Source organism: Perognathus longimembris, chromosome 12 (assembly GCF_023159225.1).
Source record: "Perognathus longimembris pacificus isolate PPM17 chromosome 12, ASM2315922v1, whole genome shotgun sequence".
NCBI lineage: Eukaryota > Metazoa > Chordata > Mammalia > Rodentia > Heteromyidae > Perognathus > Perognathus longimembris.
The window spans coordinates 25866552-25881149 of record NC_063172.1 but is presented as its reverse complement, the minus strand read 5'-3'; the positions used below and the strand labels follow the sequence as shown (position 1 = coordinate 25881149).

General features: G+C 35.7%; 1 protein-coding gene across 2 annotated transcripts in view; it reads right to left on the bottom strand.

The window, feature by feature from the left end:
* Window positions 1-14598, bottom strand: part of Lrp12 (LDL receptor related protein 12) — a 54857-nt gene that overhangs the window by 16035 nt on the left and 24224 nt on the right. The window contains exons 2-3 of one of the 2 annotated variants that reach the window (XM_048358494.1): window positions 13632-13688; window positions 1045-1180 (exon numbers count right to left, since the gene is read on the bottom strand). In XM_048358494.1, coding sequence (XP_048214451.1) covers window positions 1045-1180; window positions 13632-13688 — 193 coding nt within the window. The remainder of the gene's footprint in view (window positions 1-1044; window positions 1181-13631; window positions 13689-14598) is intronic. The other variant, XM_048358495.1, reaches the window with a different exon arrangement.

Sequence of the window (14598 nt, the reverse complement as noted above, 5' to 3'; positions counted from 1 at the left end):
TTTCCTTCTTGATCAATCTGCCTAGAACAGACTACAAGAGATACAAATGGCCCTTTCCCACAAAAATGAAATAGAAGACAGTTATGTTTCTCAAGAGAATGGTCCTCTTATTAGTTTAAAAATATAAAACAGAGGTTGTGGGCCATAGTAGAGTGCCCACAATGAGTTTTATACCTCAGTATTGTAAATAAAAAGGAAATAAAAAATAAGGAAGATGAAAAAAGATGAGAAGGTAGGTTGCTAAATCAGAGCCGTGAAATCCCTAGGCAAGTACTATGAATCTTCATCCTTTTTACTTTATTTTTCAGGTAAGATGTCTTTCTTTGTTTTTTGTTTTTCCTGAGGGCCATGTTTGGGCTTTGACGGGCCGGCCATCCTTCTGCCTCTGCATCCCAAGCCAAGCAGCTGGGATTACTGGTGTGGAACACTGTGTCTGGTTAAAATGAATCCTAACTTTTCTTATTATAGTGTCAGAAACTTAAACTTATGTTTGTCTTTTGTTTTGTAGTGTCTACCTTCCCTTTTCTTTCTCCTTTCCTCTTCGTCCTCCTTTTCTTCCTCTCTCTGAACACAGAAGCCTATATATATAGTAGGCAAGAACTATACTACTGGGTTATATGCCCAGATCTCATTTTGTATTCTTAACATTTTTTTGTTGCAGTTACAAAAAGGGAAAAGGGGAAAAAAATCCCAAAACAAAAAAGATTTTTCTAGACATAGCATTATCATAAGCTTGTTTAAAGTTTCACATATACAGATATGCACAAATCATGTTTTAACTTCTTTTTATAGAGGACTCACCTAATGAGACAAAGGTTATGAGCTTGATCATCAAGGGGATTAGTAAATTTTTATTTATCCATTGCCCAAGATTACTTAAAACACATGTTTTAAGTATTGTTCTAACTCTTAAGATGGCACTGATCATCACAACTTATTTGTATTTCTGGAAAATCTTTTTCAATCACCATACCTTACAAATTCTAATTTGGAAACTGCATTTACATTGTAATAAGATATTACATAGTAATAAAAAAGAATTACCTTATAGTAATAATTTCCCCTGGGTTTGCCCTAATGAGCCAGCTACAGTTGATTTTGGCAGGATATTCAGAAGGCCAGCCTGGACTTGTGATTATTCCACTTGGTGCTCGAATTTGTTCTGGGGTCTCTCCACAAGCTGGAAGATGGCCAAAGCAACCTTAGCAAATTATTATGTTTTACAACACAGAACAAAATAAATCAACATTTATGAAAAGACCTCCACATTTTAGGCATTAAATTATGTGCAATAAGACATGGTTTATCAATCCTAAGAAAGCTTCTGTTCTAATGTGATATTTAATTTCTTCCTTTTTAGACAAAGAACTTCATCCTAATTAAGTACATACATACTTTGGGCAGTCAAGAAATGTTTTAAATTGGATCACTTAAGTCAGGATTGCAAGACAGTAACAGAATCATTCATCTGTTTTACTTTTTCAGGACTGGGGCTTGAACGCAGGGTGCTGTGCATATATGTCTGGTGCTCCACCATTTGAGCCATGCCTCCAGCTCAGCTTTTCACTTGTTATCCTGGAAATGAAACCTCCCAGACTTTTCTGCCTAGACTGGCTTTGAACCTCATCCTCTGGATCTTAGTCTGAACAGCTAGAATTACAGGTATGCAATGCCCATCTCATCCATATTTCTCAAGCTCACTTGTATTTATCTTATTGTAAATTAACTAAAGTTCAATATTTACTGAATGACCACATTCAGATCTTTAGGATCACCATGTTGCTTTTATAGCTCTTTATATAGAAGCACGCATAGTAAGATACTAGATGAAAGTTTTTGTTAATAAGTTAATGAATGGTTGGATAAAGACAGCAAAATGTTAGAAATTCCTGCAAAGTAGAAATGTATGCTATTAATACTCTTCAACCGTATTACAAGGAAAGATGTATAATATTATAATTAGTAAATTTATTTTCATAGCCACTGAGATGTTGAATGGGTGAATGAATCAAGGTACCTGGCAAATAATACAGCCTGAGTTACCATGCTCTTTATGTTCTGCTCTGAGTTTAAAAACCAGGAAACCTACTTTGTAGATAGCCAAATACCCTTACTGTAATTGTAATTTAAAAAAATGTTCCTTTTTGTAATAGATATTATAGAGTCCTTTTAACTTAGATTAAGAATGCTGGAAAATATACTGTATTATTTTAAAAACTTTTTTCCTAAAAAAGTCAAGCTACATTTCCACAAAGTAACCTTTCACTGGAAAAATAGGCAATCAATGTTTTAAAAATATAACTTGCTGTAGAAAATATGTTCATGCCAAAAAAGTGTCTACTATGGAATCTGAGTATATTACAAAGGGGATCTTGATTTTAATCACTTTCAGAAGACAGGGAGTCATTGCACAAGATACACAGGCCCAGCAAAAAAGGGCTTAGCAATCATCTCCACTGCCAGCACAGCCAATACTTCCTTTGCTGTTTGTTTTTTCTCTTGCTCTTTAAGTTTTATTAAGAGTAAATTCCCTTATAAGAAAAATTTTAATGAATGATATATTAGAGTAAAAACCCAGCTTTTCCCAAATGCAATTCTATTTTAAGAGCTGATAATAAAATATTAGTTGAGCATCTTCTTTGCTTTGAGTTACTTTAACAAGAATTTAATAAAAAAGGTAACAAGATTTCTTTTTTGTTTCTTAGCAAAACATACTAAAGAAAAATTTAAATTCATGAAGAAATAAACGTACAAATAAACGGGCAAAAATAATCACAATACGGAAAATTATTCTCCCACTGTGAAAAATTGTTCATTTTCATTCAAATTAAGCTACATTAAAGCTAGTAACATAATTTTCAGTTTAATTATATTAACTCAGAATTATAGTACCATATCAGCATATACATACTCAAATACTCATTAGCTGATTTAACAGCAGTGATATGTAGCATAAAATTATATGGGAGCATTGTCTCACAAAGCAGACAACTTTTAAATACACAATCGACTAATTACAGAAAATAAACTTGAAAGAATTTATCAGGTTTTGTTTTATTTAAAAGTGTATTTCCATATACCTGACCAGCCTTTAGGTGGTGCTCTTATATCAAAAACTGAAGTAAATCTCTCATGATGCTCAGAAACATGATACAAATTTTTTTTTTCCATACAACTGCACAGGATAAGCTATGCCACCACAAACAAGAATGGTTATTTTAAGGGAGGGAGGTGTGACTCAAGCAATAGAGGGCCTGCCTAGCAAAGGGGAAGGGCCCCAAATTCAAACCCCAGTAGAGCTGACAAAGAAACTATTAAGATCCATTTTTTTTACATTTCTAGTTTAACAAGCACTTTGATTAGTGTGATTTTAAAATATCAATGATTTCTCCCTAACTAAAAAAAAAACCCACTATAGCAACGAAGTTTCTGCTTGAATTTATTATGAACAGAAACGTGGACTTCATTTTACACATTTGCAAAATGGATGAATTTGATATTTTGTTCTAGTGGCTTTTAAAATATATATTATTTAATTAATATATAAAAACACAAGAACTGTATATATGCAGGAAGTAACCTGTAATGTTTTGATACATGTATCAAAATAATGTTTTGATACCACTGCATAATGCTTCAATCATGCTAAACATGCTAGCTCCTTAAATATTTATCAGTCATTTCTTTATGATGAGTCAGGTACTTTTTAATCAACACGTTTTCCCAAGTACTGGACATAAATGCTAATCACAACTTATTTTCTTCTGTATTTAGGAAAAAATAGATTTGATCCCAAAAGAAACCACTGAAGTTTCCCCTCTGTTCTGGGTTAAGAGTTTGCCTATACATACTGGTGGATATGGAATCATTAACCTAGATGCTGTTTGCTTCATCTGCTACTTCCTAGCTTTGTTACACTATAAACTATTACAACTTATTGGGTGTTAAAACTTTTTCATGTGTTAAAATAAGGAGCAGCTATGTGAATTTCTCTGGTCTGTCTCAGCCCTCCTTACCTCATTATCATGAAGTATTTTCACAAGGTCATGAGAAGGCACCATTACATTTTTCACTTTCTCACTTTGCATTTTTTTCTGACATACTGAAATCAGATTTTCAATTCTTACCCTACTCCATAGAAACCATACTAGCAAGCAAAGGCCATTTATTACTCATCTCACTGACAAATCCAGTGCACTCTCCGTTCCCAAGGTACTTGATCTTTCCAGAGCACTTGACATTTACTTTCTTTTCTTCTACCTTGACTTTGCTGAGAACACCCCTCTAGTTCTATTTCTGTGCGTAAACTCTTGAACCTGGAAACTATTCTTAATGAAATATCCACTGGACATTCCAACCCCAAGTTCATTAGGATCAGATCTATGTGTTTCCAAAATCCTTTTATTTATTCCCTATTCTGAATTTTCACTGAATTTTCACATTTGCCTGCGTCAAGTAAAAAGGAGCTTTAAAAATACTACAAGCAGCTAGGCACCTGTGGCTCATACCTGTAGTCATAACTACTCAAGAGACTGAGATCTGAGGACCCAGGTTCAAAGCCAGTCTGGACTGCAAAGTCCCCGGTGAGACTCTCATTTAACCAATCAAAAAAGTGGTGCTGTGGCTCAAAGTGGTAACATGTTAGCCTTGAGCAAAAGAGCTCTGGGACAATGACCAGGCCAAGTTCAAACCCCACAAAACAAAACAAAACAAAACAAAATAAACAACAAAAACCTACAAGCAATCTTGGGATTTTTAAGGACAGAAAATTAGAATAAAGGAAGACCTCATAATGTCAAAACTAAAAATATGAGTTAGAAATACAGCTTACTTTTTGCTACCTCTTAGATAACCAGAGGATGTTTTATTGACTACATCCTACCTGCCTTAATCTTCCAACTGCTTTTCTCTGCACCCTATTTCTTTCATTATTTCAGTGTCTTAGATATAACTTCCTAGTCCCTACTCATTGTAACACTTCAGCTCTGATACACAAACTCAACTATAATTTTATTCTACTGAACTTACTTTACTCAGTGTCCTTAGCTTTAAACAAAATCCAAGCTTTTTAGATGATTATATAACAAATACACTTTCTATAAATTCCCCTTAACTCTAGAAATAGAAGCCTCTCCCTCACCCAGATTAAAGGGCTTCATAGTATTGGTTAAAAAAATACCAACTTTCACTGGATATGAGGGTACTAACAGTACCTGAGAGGTGGAGGCTGGGAGAATGTTGAGTTTGGGGCTACCTGGGCTATACAATGAGACCTTGTTTTAAAAACAAAAAACAAAACAAAACAAAAATCACACATACAAAACCACCCTAAAATAACAACAAAGAGAAACTTTCAATGTAGATAGTATCTTCTTTTGGATTAAGTTATCTAATAGCCACTCAAAAAGTCTGTTAATTTAATTCACAATGGGTCTAGTATTCAGGGACAGTGCTCAGGCCCTGAGTTCAAGCTCCAGGACTGGCAAAAAAAAAATATACTAGTAATGTTACTATATAGTTTAGAAAATTAGGTAAAAACTGACTGAAAAATGCTCAATACTTCAATGTGCTTTTACTGAAAACAGTTCAATACTCTCATGGAAAAGCACAGATATGTGGTTTTAAAACTAGACTGATGTATTAGAGCTATTTTTTAAAAAATGAAAGTGTTGCCGGACACTGGTAGTTTATGCTTATAATCCTAGCTAATCTGAAGGCAAAGACTGGAAGAATTGTGGTTTAGTTCAGCCTGGGTAAAGGGCATTGAAAACCATTCCATTCAACAGCTAGACACACACGCCATCCTAGCAATTTGGAAGGCTGAGATTGGCAGGGTCACAGTTCTGGGGCAAAAAGGGCATGAGACTCCCATCTTAATAAAAAGGGTAGAAGTGATGATACACCGCTATTGTGGCCCAGGAGCGACTCTACTTCAAAAGCAACCAGTGTAAAAGGGCTAGAGGTGTGGCTCAAGCAATAGCACATCTGGTCTAGTGCAGGTCTGAATTCAAACTCTAATACTGCCCCAAAAGAAAGAATTCTAGTATGATACCATTGTGCATGTATACCACATTTTCTTGATCCGTTCATCCGAGGGGCATCTGGGCTGATCCATACCTTGGCTATGGTGCATAGTGCTATAACCAATATGGTTGTGCTCGAGGCATTTCTGTAACGTTGTCTTCTATTGGATAAATGCCCAGGAGTGGGATTGTTGGGTCATAGGATAGTTTTATTTGTTTGAAGAACCTTCACACTGCTTTCCAGAGTACATACAATAGAAATTTACCCATTAGAAAGAATGGGGGCTGGGAATATGGCCTTCATATACATGAAGCCCTGGGTTCGATTCCCAAGTACCACGTATATAGAAAATGGCCAGAAGTGGCGCTGTAGCTCAAGTGGCAGCGTGCTAGCCTTGAGCAAAAGGAAGCCAGGGACAGTGCTCAGGCCCAGTCCAAGGGCCAGGACTGGCAAAAAAAAAAAAAAGAAAAGAAAAGAAAGAAAGAATGGTATTGAACCATTTGTAAAGAACCAGAAATACTTGGGAAAAAAAACATAACTGAAGTATGCCAGATCCAGAGAAATAAAGGTTGTATGATTTCCCTCATTTGTGGTAGCTAGAATGTGCCTATAAATCCATAAGTAAACACACTGGGTGGTAAGCAAGTGGTTACAAATGAAGTAACTGAAGTACAATAGACTCTATGCAGAGCTCAAATAGTATGATCTTTTAGAAAGACTAGGTCAAAGCCCAACAAAATCAACACCAGGAAATAGGTACAACCTGGCAGGGTAAGTTCTGGAGAGAGGAGACCAATGAAGGGGGAAGAGGTGGAATGCAGTAAAAAATTCAGTGCATATAACACTAAATTAAGAAAAATAAGGGAAGGGTGAGTCAAGGGAGGTGGGATTGAGAATGCCAAAAGGCATGGCACTGATCAAGACGCATTATATTTATAAAGTGCGTTGTTATATGGTACTTCCTTTGTAAAACTACTTAAAGACAATGGCATTTTTAATAGAAAAAAGAGTGAAATAGAAAACTGACAAATAAATATACAAAAACTTTCAAATAAAAAGATTTTAAGTGTTCACATGGTCTTTGTTCAAGAGAATACACAGGAGAAGAGAGGGCCACTTCAAAATGTCAAATAAAATGCCTTTCAATTTAGGATTTCATACTTTTTTAAAGTTTAGGAAAAAAAAGAGGTAAAGAAATTTATGATTAGAGCTTACATACCTTAAAAGAAAAAAAGTAAGTACAATTTCCTGTTCAAAAGATAAAATCCTAGGTTTCTTTTCAAAACTGACAACCTTTGACACCTTACTGCAAAAAGTAGTTGAGATTAAAAGGGACATGAAAACTGTGTGTTAGGTTTTAATAAATAGTAAAACTAAAATAGAAGCAAAAGTAAGCTATGTTCACTGACCACTTAATTTTCTGAGGCAATTTGTAACAATGATATCTGATTAGCCGAATCTAAGAAACAATTCACCTGTGAGCACACAAGACAATATAGAAATAATGAAATGATAAAATGTATATTTAAAGTAATTTAAAACTATATGTCATACATAGTTAAATGCATAGCAGCTTTAAATAGAAGACTAAATTCATGAAAAATGTATTATATGTGGTACTTACTAGACACTGTTGAAAATGAACTATACAACTTGTGGGTGGGGGTGGGAATAAAAGGGAAAAACAAGGAGAGAGCAAGGGAAGAAGTGACACTGTCCAAAAAGAACTGCACTCTTTGCCTAACTTATGTAACTGTAACTCCTCTGTATATTATCCTTATAATAACAGTAAAAAATAAAAATTAAAAAATGTATTTTATAAGTTTAGAACAGGGAGGGACTTGATTATAAGCCAATAATTTTTTCTTTAATATAGAAGCAGATATAGCATAAATTTAAAAAACACATCCTAAATTGGTTAGAATAATTTAATGAAATAATTCCATAAACACTAATCAAACCAAGGTGGAGTTACTGTGAAAAGAAGGATGCGTATCATTTTGTGAGAAAGTAATGTTGCAAAGAGATCAGCTAAAAATAAAATATAAAAGCTCCTCATTTTACTATGGAATAAAAACAAACTCACTCTGATCATAAGGAAATGATAGTGTTTACGGGTAATGGTGGTTATTTTTTTTAGACTACAGAGTCTTATAAATTCATCTAGTTTCATTAGCTTATGAACACAAGGAAATTCCAATTTCTGAAAATACTCAGAAGCCTCTCCTGCACCTTCTCTCACCATGTGATCTCTTCATGACAAGCACTGGCCACGATGGCCTCACAGTGAGTCACTCAGAAGGCCTTCTCCTGGCGAGACCACCGATTCTGGCTGTTTCTGCTTGAGCAACAGCCCAAAAGTCAACAGGATGAGATGAACTGGGACAGTGAAGGGTAGTTAAAAACCTGTCCCCTGACTCTGAAGTCTGTGGCCTACAATGTCCATGGGTTGGTTGTAGTCCTAGGACAGTAACGAAACACACAGGAAGAGTGAAAGAGTGATTCAGATACACAGAACTTGCTTCTGTGCCTCAGTCAGTCAGGGCTCTAGATAAATCAGATGCCCACAGTGAAAGTATCAGAAATGGGCCATTTCAGGTCTTTGAATGTAAAGTTGGGTCCTTCTCTTAGGTCAGGCAGCCTGAAGCTGGGAACTGCCAGTTATCTGGAAAGAGGCTTGTACCCCCAGGAAAGCACAAGCTGTTTTGCATATTTTACAATTATTCCTTGTCATTGGCAAGGACCACTATACCTGAAGCCATGATTCCTGCTCCAGAAAGCTTTTCTTAAATCACAACTGTTTCAGACAACCTGCACTTAGAAGACAGCATCTTGGGAAAGACAAGTGTGAGTGAACTTTACATAGCCTTGCAGCTATTCCCACTGAAGATGGGAGAGAAAATACTTTCTCAATAACTCAGCCAGTGACTGGTGAAACTGAAAGTGGGCTGTGATTATTGCTAATATAATTCTACTAAAAACTAGTGCATGCTGCATTCATGCCTCACATATACCTCCCTGGCCATGGAAGGAAGCTCTGCTTCCTTTCCTTTCCTTTCCCTTCCCTTCCCTTTCATTTCCTTTCCCCTTCCCCTTTCGTCTTTTTCCTTTTTCCTTCTTTCTTTCCTCCTCCTCCTCCTTCTTCTTCTCCTTCTCCCTCTCCCTCCCCCCCCCCCTCTGTTTAGGTGACAATTCTGGAGCTTCTACTCAGGGCCTGGATGTTGTCCTGAGTTTTTCTGCTCAAGACTAATGAGCTACCACTTGAGCCATAGCTCCACATCTCACTTTTTAGTGGTTACTTGGAGATAAGACTCTCACAGGCTTTCCTGCCCAGGTTAGCTTTGAACCTTGATCCTCAGATCTCAGACTCCTAAGTAGCTTGGATTAGAGCCACGAGTCACTTTTTGAGTTAGCCCAACACTCTCCTGTGCTGCCCCTTGTTGCAGTTAAACCACATAAATAGTTTCTCTTGGAAAAAAAAAAAGAACATTAAATGGCAATGACACATTGAAAAATTAGAATATGTAGTTAAATGACTCCCCTGAATATCATATCTACTGTCCAACTGTCAACTTAGAGGACCAATCAATAACAGTTTGACAAAGTGCTGCTGATCAGATTTCTGTTGCAAATGATAAGTTCATAGCTCTGAAGTGCAATACCTCTGTATATAGTCAAGGTGACTATAATTTGGCCTATAAATCCTATAAGCTATGATGTTAAAAAATCGGCTGACATTTATTTAGCTCACATTATCTGTCAGGACCTTATTCTCATTTAATTCTTAGCCTTATCATCCCTAGATAGCAGTGGGGGAACAAAAGAAACAGAGACATAAAGTAACATTTTTCAGGCAACAAAGAAACAGAAAGCAAGTGTCAAAGTTGGGAGTCTGGGCACTAGGTTTCAGAAGCTAGACACTTAGCCCACCAAGGCAAATGCCTGTCCACTAAGGAGCTCTCCATAATGAATACAGCTATCAAAGGAGTAAAAGGAAGCTGCTTAAACAGAATTTCAATGAAGAGTGACCTATTGGTCCTATATCAACACAGATGTATAGAATCTATAACAAATTAATGGGGGGGGGGAAGAGTATACTTAATTTTAAAAGCTTCTGAAGACTAACTCTTACCTGCTAAAACTCTATCTAGGGACAGTAAGTAGAACTAAGTTGCTTCTTAGTATCAATGCCCCCCAAAAAGCTTCACAGGTTTGGTGCGCCAACCTGTGGTGCTACTGGAAGGTGGTGGCATCTTTAAAAGGTGGTATTTCTTGGGAGGAAGTTAGGTTACTGGGGGTGTGCCTTGAAGGGGATATTGGGGCCCTGTCTCCTTTCTCTCTGTCCTGTGCTTTCTAGACACCACTAGATAAGCAGTTTCCTGATATGTGCTTCCAACATGCAGCCCAGCTTTACCACAGGCCCAAAGCAAAAAGGCCAAAAGACCATAAATTAATACCTTTGACAATATGAGCCAAAATAAAGTTATTAATTTTTTTAAAAAGAGGAATAGATGGGTAAAGTCCAGACAGCTGAGTATATGATGAAAGACAGTAGTATTCTCAAATATAGAACATGGGATGGATCATTACTTTAGAAAGCAAGCGTGTTGAATAAAGTTTATGGGCCATTAAGAACACAGGAAAAGTGAGCAAATGAGTGTTGGAATCTCTAAGATGAATAAAGTTAAAAAACTACTACAGTTGCCCTTTTTCTGAATTTTGTGGGGACTGCAACCTGAATAGGAAACTTAGGAAGCCCATGGCTAGGAAGAAATGGCTTCAGTTTCAAAAGTCTCTCTACTAACTTCACAGGACTGGTTACCTATATCTTGTTTTATTTAACCATTTGTTGACCAGACATCTTGAATGAATTTTATGACCACACAGAACCTGAGCTAAGGTCTCTCACAACAGAAATATCACAATAGTCAACAAATTCAGGCTGGAAGACAGCTGAGTGGACACAAAGATGGGGCATGAACAGAATTTCCTAAAAATTATTCCGGAATTTAGTTTTTCATTCTTTAAAAAAAGTCAGAAGAGAAGCTGAGTGTCAGTGGTTCATGCTGGTAACCATAGCTACTCAGGAGGTTGACATCTGAGAATCTAGTTCAAAGTGAGCCTCAGCAGACAAGCCAGCAAGATCACTATCTCTAGCTAACCAGGAAATAATTGAAATTGAATGGGAAAGTTTTAACTGAAAATTTAAAAGCTAAGAGTAAGTATAAGAAGAAAAATTTTGAACTATCATTTCCATTCAAAACTCTCATTAGTCTCAAAGCAATCACTAGAAATCATATTTTCTTAGGTCAAGTAGGAAATCCTCTATCCAGTTGCTTATAATGCACATGAATATTCCTCTACCTCAGTGTATATTTAAGAAAGATAGCAATAGGATTATTCCTTTATGCTATGTCACATTATTTAGAAACTAAAATATTTTACTTGGACATTAGCTCTAATTAAAGTAGGAAACCCATTGGTCTTTCCAGGCCAATGTTCAGAACAAATAGTAACAAAGATTTATGTGAGAGTAAAAGGGAATTCAAGAAAGGTAGAAAGGGTACAAAATATACATAAAGAAAGAAGAAAATAGAAAAACAAGGTCATGATGAAATATAATAAAGATGAAGATGACAAAGAAACTAAATGGATCTATCTTCAAAGAAAGCTACCATTAACTCTAAAGTTTCTAAGTAGTAAGAATAACTTGGAACTTTGCTAGCAAAGCCTAAGGAGACTAGGGAGGATTCACCCTTTAATACCATTTTTTAAGGGTAGAAGAGGACAATCTTTTTTCTGGAAGGGCACACAGACTATTGATACAGTGACGGCATTTTCTAATTTATCCACTACAAAAGACTAAAATGTGAAGCAAGCTATACTTCCATTTCCCAAGTGTGTGAAACTATTAATATTTGAAGTTTGCTGTGACTCTTGCTGAAAGCATAGAAGCACAGAAGAGATGAGGCAGAGAGATCAGTTCTTAAGAAACAAACTGACCTTGGAGCTCATGATTTATTAAGTCTTCTTTAAATACCTCCACTAGTCCTCACTTCTTAAGGCTCTAACACCTCCCCAAAGCACTTATCTAAACAACATAGTACCTGCTACATAGTGACTTTTTTTTTTAAAATTCTCTTTTAGTACTTGCAGGAGTATCACAATGCTGATACTATAAGCCTTTACAACTAATAATTTAGCAATGGCCTTTTCAAATTAGAGACATATAAATCAGGACATATAAGTTACAATAACAAGATTTTGTGATAACCATAAAACCCAATAGTAAACTGGATTTTGTTTTTACCTATTGTTTTAAGCTTAGATATTATAACACTGTATTTTGAAGCTTCCCTGGAGAGAATCTAATACTAGATGGAGCATTCATTATTCTAGAATTTTTAAGTTCTTATAAAGGATCTGAAAGAAAATAAAACTTAGGCTGTAATTATTTGATAGCAATTTGTAGTTACTTTTGAAATAGGAAGGTTACACCTGTAAGCAGCAGGCAAAGTGGTCCATTTACACCTTTCCTGTGGGACTTAATAACAGTTAATCAGATGTCTCTTGCTAGTGACTAAATATAACTTTGCAGTTTTTGACCAATGCTACATGTTGTCCTTGATCCATGTTTCAGATGAAAACGAAAAGGAAATACAAAGAGAAAAACTTTGAAACAAGAAAAACATGGTCATACCCAATGTAAGTGCTCTCATACATTGCAAAGGCCTGTGTAAATTGGTACAAACCTTTTTTTTGAAAGCACCTTGCCAAAAGGCTTCTGGAGTTGTTAAATTACTTATGACCTTTGATACAATAATTCTACTCTTAAAATTAATGCTAAATAAATATAGCCTTAGCAATTAAAAAAGGGGGGGCTAGATATAGATGCCTTTTACAAAATGATCCATACTAGGAAGATTCACTAGAAATAACACAATCATGTGTACAAAAACATTAATTGTAAGTGTAGCCACTTGATGAGAATTTTATGCAAGCATTAAAATTATATATAAGTACTAATGAGAAAATGAGTGTATTTTATGAGGTGTTAAAATACTATAATATGAGAGAGAGTAAGGTTAATACATAGTTCTCTTAAGTTTGTTTGTGCAAGCCAGGCATTGGTGGCTCATACCTGTAATCTTAGCCACTCAGGAGGCTGAGATCTGAGGATCAAGTTTTGAAGCCAGCCTGGGCAGCAAAGCCCATGAGACTCTTATCTTCAATTAACCAGCAAAAAGCAAAACAATTCTTAAGGTTCTAAATCCTAAGGACATCATTCAAAACTACATTTTAATACACTTCATTTCAAATAACCTTGAATCGAAAGAAAATACAAATCCAATTTACCCAGCTTTTCTCTTGGTTTAATGTTTATATGAGAAAAATAAGCCGATCCTTTGAGAAAGTATAATCGAGCCACAGGCATGTAAGTATCATTTTTATCTCATGAAACTTTCTCTATGTTCCACTTACTTCATTCCCTATTATATGTTGCAAAAGCAGTAATAGCCAAATATCACTTTATAAGATACCAGGTGGCTTTTAATATTTACCATATAAATCATGCATGAAATTTAAACATTACAAAAATGACTTACCTGTTGACACTCCTGAAATATGCACATTTTCAGAATGTTCTGCAAGTGCACCATTTCCTAAAATTAAACATAATGAATAAATTAATTTCCAAGATAAAATTTGTAAAATTAAGAGAAACAACTACACTGAGATACTTTTAATATTTATAAAATAAAGTTAGGTGTAATAATCTTAAACACAATATTAAGAAGCCTCAAATTGAAATCGTAGTAGGGAAAACAAAACACCTTTGAAATCATAACAATATACTGTAATAGAAGGGTCAAACACAGAGATCTGATTGACACCAGAAAGAATCTTCTACCAAAGAGTAAGGAAGTCTGGTGCCACTATTGAAATGAAGGAACCATGGCTTGGTTCAAACAGAATGCCTCTAAGAATGTCCAACCAACCACAGGCTACTGATTACTGTGAGGTCCACATGTTGTTACTTTTTTTTTTTTAAACACAGTCATAAATATTTTAACCTTTCCTCATCAATAATTCTAATTGTTTTAAGAGCAGAGCTACACTGTTCCACATAGAAGCATTCCAGTAACTTACTGAAGGGATAGTACAGAGTTGGGTGAAAGGGGATTAAGGAGTTCTTGGTGGGCTTTAGCCAAGAGTATCTGAAGGCACTAATCCAACAGGGACGTAGCACATTGCAACTAGCCTTCTTTTTTCTTTGAGAGGGGCCTGCCCAAGTCCCTCATAAAAGCAGGGTTTTATGTTACCTGATTAAAAACATGATCCTAAGAGACTCCCATTTAAAAGCACAGAGGATATTTCTCCCTCAAATTAATGTAAACATGTGGGAAAGTTGCTGTGATTCAGAGAGAATGGAAGAGGAAAGGGGTGTCTGATCAAGATGCACTGGATACGTAAACGAACATGCTAAATTGTAATTGCTGTTTACAGCCACTTGAAAATGAAAAAAAAATTAAAAATAACATAAACCATCTCTTCAGGTATTCAACTTTTCTA